Source organism: Ailuropoda melanoleuca, chromosome X, assembly GCF_002007445.2.
Source record: "Ailuropoda melanoleuca isolate Jingjing chromosome X, ASM200744v2, whole genome shotgun sequence".
Lineage (NCBI taxonomy): Eukaryota > Metazoa > Chordata > Mammalia > Carnivora > Ursidae > Ailuropoda > Ailuropoda melanoleuca.
In genome coordinates, this window is record NC_048238.1 from 55,284,633 (window position 1) to 55,297,138 (window position 12,506).

The 12,506-nt window shown below is 36.3% G+C and overlaps 1 protein-coding gene across 4 annotated transcripts in view; it reads right to left on the bottom strand.

The window, feature by feature from the left end:
* The window catches only part of ABCB7 (ATP binding cassette subfamily B member 7), a 198,143-nt gene that overhangs the window by 36,146 nt on the left and 149,491 nt on the right, over positions 1 to 12,506 (bottom strand). For all 4 annotated transcript variants that reach the window (XM_034648910.1, XM_034648912.1, XM_034648909.1 and 1 more), the window contains 10 exons: positions 11,043 to 11,175; positions 9,915 to 10,183; positions 9,198 to 9,286; positions 9,018 to 9,105; positions 7,842 to 8,016; positions 6,783 to 6,940; positions 6,056 to 6,219; positions 5,768 to 5,897; positions 2,176 to 2,347; positions 470 to 573 (listed from right to left, as the gene is read on the bottom strand). In XM_034648910.1, coding sequence (XP_034504801.1) covers positions 470 to 573; positions 2,176 to 2,347; positions 5,768 to 5,897; positions 6,056 to 6,219; positions 6,783 to 6,940; positions 7,842 to 8,016; positions 9,018 to 9,105; positions 9,198 to 9,286; positions 9,915 to 10,183; positions 11,043 to 11,175 — 1,482 coding nt within the window. The remainder of the gene's footprint in view (positions 1 to 469; positions 574 to 2,175; positions 2,348 to 5,767; positions 5,898 to 6,055; positions 6,220 to 6,782; positions 6,941 to 7,841; positions 8,017 to 9,017; positions 9,106 to 9,197; positions 9,287 to 9,914; positions 10,184 to 11,042; positions 11,176 to 12,506) is intronic.

Consider the following 12,506-nt stretch of genomic DNA (forward strand, 5'->3'; position numbering starts at 1 on the left):
AATTAATATAAATTTATACCAGCTCCACAGGCTGTGCGTGCCTGACTTGTACTTCAGTGAGTTGCTCCATGATAAGTGAAAGGTTTTCTGTTGTGTACTGTGTCACAATCACTTACGTGACCTATTTTCATGAGTGTTAAGTGGCAGAAAGACTAAAACATTCTTCCTTTGTCAGCAGATTAGGCAATTCTTATAAGCTTTGCAAGATGCAAGGATAATACAATAGTCACAAGGTTCCAAAAGGAGACACTTTTGCAAATGGACTTAGCAATGTAATAGTTCAGTGCAACCTGGCATTCTTGCTATCAACACTTGCTATATGGGGACAAAGGGCCAGGTATTTTGCCCTACAGTACCTCCTACTGAAGTTCATTCAAAATACAAAGAATGTAGCCATTTTACTGAAACTTCCAAGAAGAAAAGTTAAGCATTGAGAATTGAAAAGCTTTGCATTTTCATCATCATTTACCTCTTCAGTAATTGAATCTAATGAAGAAGTGGCTTCATCATAGAGAATGACTGGGGGGTCCTTCAAAATGGCTCTTGCAATTGCTACTCTTTGCTTTTCTCCTCCTGGTAAAGAAAAATGTAGTTTAAGGAAGTATAACATAAAGACATCTTTTATATTTCTTGTACTTCCACTGATCATAACCACGAAGCAATGCCTTCAACATGTGCCTCTACTCTGACCACTGTTCAGTTTACTCAGAAGAGTCTAAGTTCATATATGATATCTTCAACAAACTATACTCTCTGGAACATCAATGTAATTCTGGATTCTGACTTTGTGGCGGGCGAAGAGAACAAGGAAGAAAAGTAACAGCTTTGATTCCACAATCATTCCTCTCACCGAGAATATGCTCATTACATGTGTTACTTTATATTACTTCCCAATGGATAGCAACCACAGATAGAAAATTTTCAATATTAGAGAATCAACGAAGCCAAAAACAAATTCAATAGTTGAAACCAGACAACTTGAAGACATGAAACTATGAATAGCTACATTTATTTCTTAACAAATATGTACCATTCAGCCAGTATCCTTCTCAAGGACTCTTTTGACAGCTACTATTTTTCACAGCACTCTTTGAAGTTAAAGGTATATATACACTAGATACCTCTTATTTCACCTTACCTATTTGCTATGGGTCTCCAGGAGAGCAGAATTTTAAAACAGAAAGGAAACAGAGGCCCAGAAAGGTTTAGTGATTTGCCCAAGATGACAGAGAAACTTCCAGAGGAATTTGGACTAGACCTGACTCCAGTTCAATGCTCTTCCTATTAATCAATGTTGTGAATAAATGAAGCCAGTTTGTAATGAAAAAGAATGGGGACTCATTACCATTCACACAGAGTATTCTTCATTCTCTTTTTGCCTCACCTTCATCCCTTATTTATATATTTTCTCCCTAAATTAAACTAGAATAAAAAATAAATATAAAGGATATAGTGTGTTTATATGAGTTATATTAATACTTTCAGGCACAGATACCATACTTTTGGACTTCAAATTATTTTGGGTGAAAAAACATTTTTATGGATCCTCCAAAAAATTCAGTCATTATAGGATAATTATTAAACCTATCAATCTCATAATTAAACACTTATATAGAAATTTACAAGCCCCCAAATTTACTTGACCACTGAACCAACAAGGACATGAAAATGAAAGTGGCTGTAATGAAAGTACAGCAGTTAAGTATATCAAGTATAAGGAAGTCTAAAGTATTGAAAACATCCCATAATGATCTAGGAAATTATGATGAGATACACTATTTATTATCAAATTACTTTCCCTACTCTTACTACTTTCTCCCGTGAATACTGATGTTGGCTTTCCTTTAATATCAAAATTATGGATGTAAGTTAACACTGACCTGAGCATGTATTTGTAATTTACTGTTAAGCACTTACGGTTTGTGGCTGCAAGTGGAAAAAAAAAAGAGAGAGAGAGAGAGAGAGAGAGAGAGAGAGAGAGGGAGAGACCTGCAGGACTTGAGAACAGTTATTTCCAACATGTTGAATTATTTACAGTGATGGCTGAGACTGGGACCTTGTTGAAAGTGACTAGATGAGCACTAGGTGTATACTCTGTCATTACGTTTTGGGCTCTGACAAATTAAAGTTTGAAGGGGGTACACAAGTGGGAGCAGATCTAAAATCTCTGATTACCTGAAAGTTTGAGTCCTCGTTCCCCTACTTGTGTGTCATATCCATGTGGCATTCGAAGAATTGCATCATGGAGCCCAGCTAATTTTGCCACCGCATATACCTCCTCAGGTGAAGCATGGATGTTTCCATATAAGAGGTTGTAGTAAATGGTATTATGGAAGAGGACAGCATCCTGGAGCAGATTTATTACAAAAAATTCAAAAAACGTAGTAAAGACATAAAGAGTAAAACATAACTCCTGTATCACCCCCCTCATCCCTGCAATCCCATTTCCCTTCCGAGCTCTAATCACCATGAACAATTTGTTGAATATCAGTCCAGACTTTTTGTGATGCATTTATATGCCATATACTTTTTTCTTCAACACAGTGGGATCATACTATACATACATATTATTTTATAAATTGCTTTTTTTCACTTAACATACCCTGGAAACTGATCATGTCAGTAACAGAATCCTACCTCACTTTGTTTTAAAAGATTTTATTTATTTGAGAAAGAGAGAGACAGACAGAGCACAAGCAGGGGGAGAGGAAGAGGGAGAGGGAGAAGCAGACTCCCCGCTGAGCTGGGAGCCTGACATGGGGCTCAATCCCAGGACCTGGAGATCATAAGGCAGACGCTTAACCATCTGAACCACCCAGGCACCCCCCCACCTCACTTTCTCAACAGTTGTATGATACTAACAATGTATTTATTTATCTATTTCTCTATTGACAGACATTAATGTAATTTCCAAATTTTTGCTACTAGAAACCAGGTTGGAATAAAATATCATTGTATATAGGACTTTGTATACTTGCATATTTCTTTAAGAAGGACTCCTAGGAATAGACTGATGAGTTAAAAGGTAAGCATACATTTATCCTTTGATAGCATTGCCCAACTGTCTTCCAAAATGCTCCAACGGTATACATACTCCAACCCATAGTGTATGAGGGTGTCAGATCCCCGTATCTTCAACAACCCGGCATATTAATAAGTTTCAGTTATTGCTACTCTAGGGGGTAAAATGTGCTTTCTGTTTAAATTAGCACTTCCCTAATTACTAATGAGGTTGAATATGTTATATGTTTCTCAGAAGCTTTTAAATTGGGACACACAAAACAAGTTTTTTACTTGGACACAGAAAACAAAGGATTTATACACTATAGATATTTTCTGGAGAAAGGTCACTGCAAGCATTCATTTGATATTTCATTTTATTCTGACATAGCACACTGAAGCTAATTTACTTAAAGTGAACATTCATCTCCCACTTTCCTTTTAGTCTCTAAATGGTTGGAAGGCAACAGTCAGTAAGATGAAATAAAATGGCTTCATTAGTTCACATGAACCAAGATAATTAATTAAGATCTTCTGTAACATCACAATCAGCCCCAGTTTCAGATATTACTTCAAATAGTATTTTAACCATTTTATACCAACTACTAATATAAAATGTTCTTATATTGAAATGGTACTTAAACCCAAGTTCTATAAAGAGAAAATACTTATTTTTAAATATTTTATATTCAAAAAAGAGCTAACAAATGCTAACTGGAAACTTCAAAAATACAAAAAAATATGGTAAAATAAAAATGTATTAAATAATCCATAATCCTATCATGTATCAATAACTACTATCAATGTTTTGGTTGATTTTCTCCTTTCTTCTCTAATTACATGCATTCATTTAGTATTATAAAATTGGGATGTTATATTTTGCTTGGTATCCTCTTTTTAAGAAACTTTGTATCTGAGTATTTTTCTATGAAACTCAATATTCTTTACAAGCAGTATATTTATAAATGGCTGTATGACATTTGATCCTATGGTGATAAATTTAACCATCTACTTATTGTTGGATATTCACACTGTGAATTTCAACTTCTGATATTATAAATAATGGTGTAATGAACATCTTTGCATATAAAAATCTGTTCACATCTCTGTTTATTTCCTTACTACAACTTCCTAGAGGCAGAATTATTGGAATAAAGGGTAGCAATATTTTTCTGGCACTTGATACATATTGCCAAGTTGCCTGTCAGGAAAGCTGTATACTTCCACCAGTCAAACAACAGGCTAGCCATTTTACACAGCCTTGCCCAAACTAGATATGAATTCTAAAATCCCTGCTGACAGGTGAAAAACGTTATTCCATTGTTCGATTTAATTTGTATTGGTAAGCCCTCCAGTGAGGATCAGCATCTTTTCTTTCATTCATTAACCACGTGTATTTTTCCTTAGTGAATACAAATGTTTTATTTTTCAAAAGGTCAAGGGTAACTGTTATATAGCCTAAGAGAAATGGCAGCAATCTAGTTGAATAGATGAGGACACTGGGCCCTAAGCAGACACAGCCCAGAATTCAATTTACTGGATACGCAGTTTAGGTCAGTGTTTCTCAACACAGACTCTATGGATGACCTATAACAGAGTCATCTAGGAGGCATATTAAAAAATGCAGGTTCCTGGGGCCCACACAGCCATCCAAAACCAGAACTAAGGTGTGTGAAAGAGCTGGAATTTCAATACCTCCCTAGGCAATACACGCACACTAACATTTGGGATTCTCAGTGAAAGAGGGAGGACAGTGCACAGTGTCAGTTCATTTGGGGACCTTTTATAAGTTAGATATCCCTGTCTGATCACTTTCTTACAGTTCTCCCAAGAATTTAATTCAGATTCTAGGCTGCAACTTCTTCCCAGGTCTCTCTATTGGCTTTTAGCATAAGAAAAATTCATATCCTATAAGGCATCCTTGTTGTCTTCTCAGATTTTGTCCCCCAAAGTCGTTCAACAAATACTTATTAACTACTTACTACAGGTCAGGCACAAAGAGGACAGGTTGGTACAAAGAGGACAATGGTAAACACGGCATACAAACATGGAAGCAGACACCCAAACTGCTTCACTAGGTCAAAAACTGTTCAAAATTACAGTAATAATTTTCATTTACTAAACAATTATGTGATGGACATTGTGCTTGGTGCTTTATAAGATATTATCTCTAATTCATAATTCTATCCTGTAAGACCAATGGTTATTATCCTTAAAGATAAGGAAACTGAGGACCAAGACCACACAACTTAAAAGGGTTAAAGCTGGGGTTAGAATCTAGATCTGTTTGTCTTTAGTCTGGGCTCTTTCCTTTATATTACGCTATCTTTCTAAGACAAAAAAAAAATCTTACCATCATGCAGATTTTCCATTCACATTTTTTTAGTCTTTTTGGTAACAGAATTGAAACTGCAGGGCCTAATGCTTTCTACTTAGTTAGCATATATTTACTGTTTGGGTTTTTTTCCTTTTTCTTTTTTTTTTTTTTGAGAGAGAGAGCCCATACACAAGCAGAGCAGGGAGAGGCAGAGGGAGAGGGAGAAAGATAATCCCAAGCAAGCTCTACACCCAGCCCAGAGCCCAACATGGAGCTCGATCTCATAATCCCTGAGATCACGACATGAGTCGAAATCAAAAGTCAGACACTTAACTGACTGAGCCACCCAGGTGCCCCTATATTGACTCTCTGAATTCAAATTACTCTAACATAAGATCTACCAACCCAGTAAATCTTCCCCCAAATAGTTTTTTTCTTTTTTTTAAATACCTGAGGTACCACTCCCACTGCCCTCCGAAGGCTTTCCAGGCTGACATCTTGTATATTTTGACCAGCAAGGTAAATGTTACCCTTTTGAGGCTCATAGAAGCGAAACAATAGCCTTACTATTGTGCTTTTTCTGAAATTGGAGACAAGGAAAGGTTATTTAGCTCTTACTGGCATTAGGGAACCCCTGTTGAAAACCACTGTAATCATTTTATTATGATAAAGAAAAAATATTACATTGGGAATAATCAATCAATGATGCATAATTTTATAAATAACTGAATTACCCACCCTGACCCACTACCTCCTACAATGGCCACTTTCTTCCCTGCAGGGACTTCAAAAGATATTCCACTAAGGACTTTCTGCCCCTCAGTGTATTCAAAATGCACATTATCAAAGGTCACCGAAGCTGTCTGTGGTGTGATCTGAATGGGAGATGCCATTGCTTTGTCCTAGTAGGGAAGAGAAAAAAAAGCCACTTTATACACCATGTAGAGTACAGCCATGCAGGCAATTTTCTAATTCACAGGGGGAAAAAAAGGGAAATAATGGGGAAAGAGGAGGTTTATAAGTAGAGTTAGACCACTTCCAACCATGCTTTTGAAGATCTGTTTTTTTTTCACTCCTAAGGTCAAAAACTCTTAAATGCTTTGGTTTTTGAGCAATTTTGGGGGGCAGGTAGGGAGATGGTGGGCAGGGGCATAAGGAAGTTGAGGATGTGAGGAAAGGCAATCACATTTTATATCATTTTTAGCAGAAGTAAATCAAGTGCAAGTACAAATAATTCAAGTTAACAAAATTTAGCTTCAAGGTATAATATTTGCTAACACCGTAAGGTTTCTAAACATGGAAGTAAAAGCTCTAACAACCTCTTAATACACATGATAGCTCCAATTCCTACAAAAAAGAAACCAGTTTGCTAACATGGTGATGTAAATATTCCTTTAGAATAATCCTATTAATGGGATGATGCTCACATGCTTTTAAAAAGGTACTGAATAGATAGATTACTTACTTTAATTCGAGTGTCTACCTTGAGTAGAGTAAACAAGGTGTTCATATCTATGAGTGCTTGTCTCGTTTCTCTATATACAGTTCCCAGAAAGTTAAGGGGTAATGAAAGTTGAAAAAGCAGTCCATTCACCATTACTAGATCTCCAACAGTAAGGGTACCTTAATATGTAGTTGGCAGAAGAAAAAAAAAGGTGTTTTAGATGTTATAAACTTTTCCAGCTTAAGATAGAAAGTTTACAGTCTCTTATTCTGGAATATACTTCAAAATGCATATAACAAGCAACTCTTAAGTCTACTCAAATCTCAAAGCATTTTAATCTATTATTTAGAAATATAGGGTACTTGATGTAAGTTGAATGGGAACCACTCACCCATATACTATACATAATATTAAAAAAAAAGACTGGTTTAAGGGAAGATAGAAATGGATGGTTAGAAATCTCTCCTTCCTAAGACACTAGCAAGGTTCTTTGCAATGTGAAATAGAAAATTTTTTAAAAAGTATATATTAAAAAATTGGAAGAAATGAATATCACGATTGGGAATGATAAACCATGTATTAAGGTCACAGTGAATGAATAAATCCTGAGTGGGCAGGTTACAGAAAGGAGGCAGAGACATTATTTACTTCTGAAATGTTTTACAAATGAATCTTTCTAGGTTTAAGTGTAACTACTAATTGTTAAAAAAAAAGTGTCTGCATTTTGGTCCTCTGGACTAAACACTAAATTAATTACATTGCTTTCCAGGTCCACAAGAGAAATTAGAAATATTAGATGCTAAAAAAAGAAGTTACTCCTAAAAGAATCAGTATGTAGTAGTCCTAACTACTGAGGGAGCTAGTGCTAACCTTGTAGTGTCAAACAAAAGGAAGTTAAAAAAAATTATCATACAATTAAGAAAACATATTCTGATACAAAAAGGAAAATACTACAAGGATGTTAAAGCACCTTACTGAATATGCTTTATAATAAGACTAATATATACATTCCTTTCATTAATCTTTATTTATAAAGGTTAAGTAAAACATCTGTAAATGTGAAAACTGCAGATCCATTACCTGCCACAATTCCCTGACTGGCGAGCACCATAATAGCCGTTAAACCAACACTGAAAATAGCACTTTGACCAAAGTTCAGCATAGCCAGAGTAGAGGTACTTTTCAATGAAGCAGTCTCATATGTCTTCAGAAATCTATCGTATCTTTGAGCTTCATAGTTTTCATTATTAAAATACTACAAAATATACAAAGATAGTAATTACATGCACGTATAATTAGAATTTATTATTTTTTAAGCGATCACTATCCTTTTCATCAGACTTTATGTATGGATACAATTTTATACTGCATACTTCCTTTTTAAAAAGTGACTTTCAATACATTGGACTATGACACTCCTGTAGTTTTCCACAATGAACTGTATTTGAAAAGTCCATAAAATTCACCTCATTTTGATCAATGCCTGGTTAATTTAAACCCAGATCTAAAAAAGCTGTTAATGGGGATGCCTGGCTGGCTTAGTTGGTGGAGCAGATGACTCTTGATCTCTAGGTTTTGAGTTCGAGTCCCACAATGGGTGTAGAGATTACTTAAAAAAAATAAAATCTTAAAAAAAAAACTGTTAATAGCATTTCCTTCCCAAAGCCTTCCCCTGGTCCCCTGAAACTGAGCTGACAGTTCTCATTGCCCCCACCGCCATTATGCCTTCTTATATAGTCACCTGCATACTTACTTTAATTCTCCCACTTGATGGAGTTAATTCTGGGAGGGCAAGGATTAAATATTAATCACTTTTTATCACCCTCCCCCATCACAAGACCTAGCATAGTGCTTTGGACATAAGAAGCATTCAGAAGTATTTGATAAATGGGAAGATGAACACATAAATGAAAGAATGAAAAGCACTATGCTAGGTACTCTGAGGCAGAGTCAGTCAAGAACTTACATGTTAGTTTGATTAGCTTAGTGTTCATTCTGAATCAAGGTGCTAACTATACTCTTCTTACTTATAAGTTAATTCAGGAGGTAAAATTCTGATGCTGCCACGCAAAAATGGAGGTGGAAAAAGAGGCCAATTTCCAAATAAAGAAAAATAATAAAATACAATTACTCCATCATACCTGGAGATCCTATCCTAATCGGATGCTCTAACTTAACAGCACCTATTCAGTTAAATGGCAGAACAAATCTTTGTGCAGTGTGAAAGGCAGAGGAAAGTATAATTAAACATATTACCTTCACAGTTTCATAATTCAGCAGCGAGTCTATAGCAGCGTTGCCTGCATCATTATCCGCTTTGTTCATTTCTATTCTAAATCTAGTTCTGTAAGACAAAGATGTGCACAGGCATGAAATTTTTGCTATAAAAGCATAACTAATTTCTGAACCTTGACTGGCTCCTGGGAAATACTTTACCTCCATCGTGTAACAGCAACCGTGAATGCTGTGTATGCACCAAGTGTCCCAAGGGTTACCAATGCAAACTGGGCACCACATCTATAATACTGGAGAAGCCAAAAGAAGAAACGATAAACAGTCATTGTTCTTGCCAAATAGTTTATAATATACAACAGCAAATACCAAAGATTTTAATAAAAAATATGTTGATGGAAAGTTGTATAAATAATTAACTGTGTGAGGAATCAAATACTTCAGAAAAGCTACTTTAGGTAGCAAGGGAAGAAAGCCAAACTACACTTGCCACATTGATACTACTGTCAAACGCTGATAAAAAAATAACGCAATAAGCCTTAAAAGGAATAAAGAGCATATACACACTTTTAATTATAAAATATGAAATTGCTTAGAATGCTATAAATCGTGAATAAAAATCTAGATAATCTGAGCATACCAGTCCAAGTCATATACAAATATTTCTGCCAACGAAAAAAATTACAAGCACTAAATGACTGATCCATGTGTAGAACTGAACAGCTCTTTACAATAACATGATAAAGATTTTGGACAGTCCCTTGAAGCTTGTGGCAAAATAACTAAATTAACTGTAAAACCCTTCTTATACCATGGAATTTTGCTTTCAAACCATGAGCATTCAATAGCACAACAGCTTCAAGTACTAAATAGCTACCAATGAGAATGATAAAAGCTTGTTATGAAAAATGTTTTACTTACCAAAATACCACTCACAAGAGTCACCTCAAACATGATGGGAAGAAGATTAAATACTAAAGCACTCAGGACGAAACTGATACCCCTTGTTCCTCTGTCAATAGCCTTTGATAAAGCTCCTGTCTGTCTACTCAGGTGGAAAGCCAGATCCAGGTTGTGAAGATGGAGAAAGACATTTCTGGCTATTCTTCGGATTGAATTTTGGGCTACCTTGCCAAATACTGCATTTCGAACTTCATTAAAAAAGGCAGCTCCAGCTCTTGATATACCATCTAGCAATACATTCAAAATGAAAAAATGCATTGTAAAAACATTAGGATCATAGGAGTATAAAATGATAAGTATATAGTAAGTAATAAAGTCTTTATACAATAAATGAATACATCACTGAATACTTACATTAAAAGAAACCTAGAAAGCAAGCATCTAGCCTAGTGAGTACCAATCTTTCCACCACCAAGGATCCCTTTCAGTGTTATTTTCCTCTATAAATTCCAGATGTTGAAAGATTTTTTTTCCAACTAAATACTTTTTAATAAAGAGCAGTCCATATGGCTTTACTGTGGACAAATTTTAATCTACTTCAATTCCCCTAAATAACAAATGACAAAGTCAAGATCCTGAAAAATCAAGTGCCTTGACTAAAACACGCCCCTGTTCAAGTCTCCTGAGTCTCAAAAAGTGTCCTTTCTAACATATGAGGGAACAAAGCAACATGTTCTGTTCTTTACAAATGGTAAATTTGTGTCATGGATATTGGATATAATTTAATAAAGCATTACTGTACATAAATCATTATTTAGCTACTTCCCATTAAACAATTAACAGCAAGAGAATAACTAGAATTACTGAAAAGGTTATCTGATAAAGAGACCACTAGAAGTGGTTGTTATGAATTCTATGTCTCATTTCATGTTTTTTTTCCTAGAACTTGAAAAATGAGGCTGTTACAGAATTTTTAGAAGGTATATCGTAAAAAGAATTAAAAACTATGTATCAAAAATCTCACATAAAATGATAAATATCCAAAATGCTAAGTTGTGTTTGTGTGAAAAGGTCATTGGCTCAAATATGATGAAACCCTCCTGAAGAAAGGCAACACCTGTAGACAGATTAAAGAATCACACATACAGCCAATCAAAACTGCCGTTGCCATGGTTGCAACTGTATTTGGTGCATCACTCAGGTTCAGCATGTTTCCCGACATCTGGTTGAGGCTGTCTACAGCATATTTAAACATGAAGGGGACAACAATATTCATGGCCTAAAAACACAAAAGCAGCAATTACCCATCATATACAAATGTATTTTCTAAAAGTACAAATATTTACCTTAAGTTAGTATTTATGGGAATGTCTAGATATTAATCACTTACTAGTAATAAAATGATTTTCCCAGTTTATAAATATAAAATCTGTGGCACTGGAGAGCTGTCAATTCAGAATTCCTACCTCACACTGATTGCCATGTTAATATTCATTTATAAGCTACATGTATTCGTCAAATACTCATGCCTCCACGAAATAATCCCTGATCATCCACTCAAAATGTTCTCTCCATTATCTGAAATTGTTACAGAGCTTACGGCACTTAAGGTAAACTGCCTTATCGTTATTTATATATACATTTTTCTTTCCTAGTAGATCCTTGATGATCTGTATCATATTCCTTTTTTTTGTCCCACGCTTGTTGAGAACTACTATGCTTTTTTAGTAGGTATTCATCAAATATGTAAAATTATTTGTTAAAATAAGAGTATAACTAAAATTATTTAGCAAAAACATATCTCAAAATCAGATAAATTACAAGCATCTGTGGCTGATTAACCACTTGGGAAAAAAACAACACTGGTGGTTAAGATGGCAGAGGAGTAGGGGTCCCCTTTTCCAGCTGGTCCCCCGAGTCGAGCTGGATAGGTACCAGACCATCCTGAAAACCCACGGAATCAGCCTGAGACGCAGGAAGACAGATCTGGATCTCTACAAATGAACATCTCCAGTGCTGAGTATTGAGGATTGAGGCGGGGAGCCGTGAAACCCCACAGAGATATTGGAAGATAAATGGAAGGGGGAGGGAGCCTCCGTGCTCTGACACCGGGAAGCGGTAGCCACCTGCACTGCGGGGCGGGCTGGACTCGCCCAGGCACCCGCGAGAGCAGACTGAGACCTTGAGCCTGGGAACACGTGCGCGGCCAAACTGAAAACCGGAGCTCCAGAGCGCTTACTGAAATGGACTAAGACTGGGAGCTCGGAAGCGCACGTGCGAACAGACTGAAAACCTGCACTCCCGAGTGTGTGCGAAACTCCCTGAAACAGGGAGCTCAGGAGCACACCCAGAGGCATCTGGCGGTATTAGAAACACAAAGGATAGAGACCTGCCAGCCCTGGAAGCAAGGGCTGGGATGCTGGCTGCAGGGTTTTTAGCAGCACCAACAGAAACAGAGTTAAAGAGGCCAGAAGAACTCAGTGGAGAGCGACTGCGATTTCTCTGTTCTGAGACAGAGGCTGGGATTCGGCCACTGCTGCTCTGACTCCCAGAAGAGTCACAGAAAACCTCCAGGGAAAACCTCCAGGAAACAAAAGCCCGGAAATACCA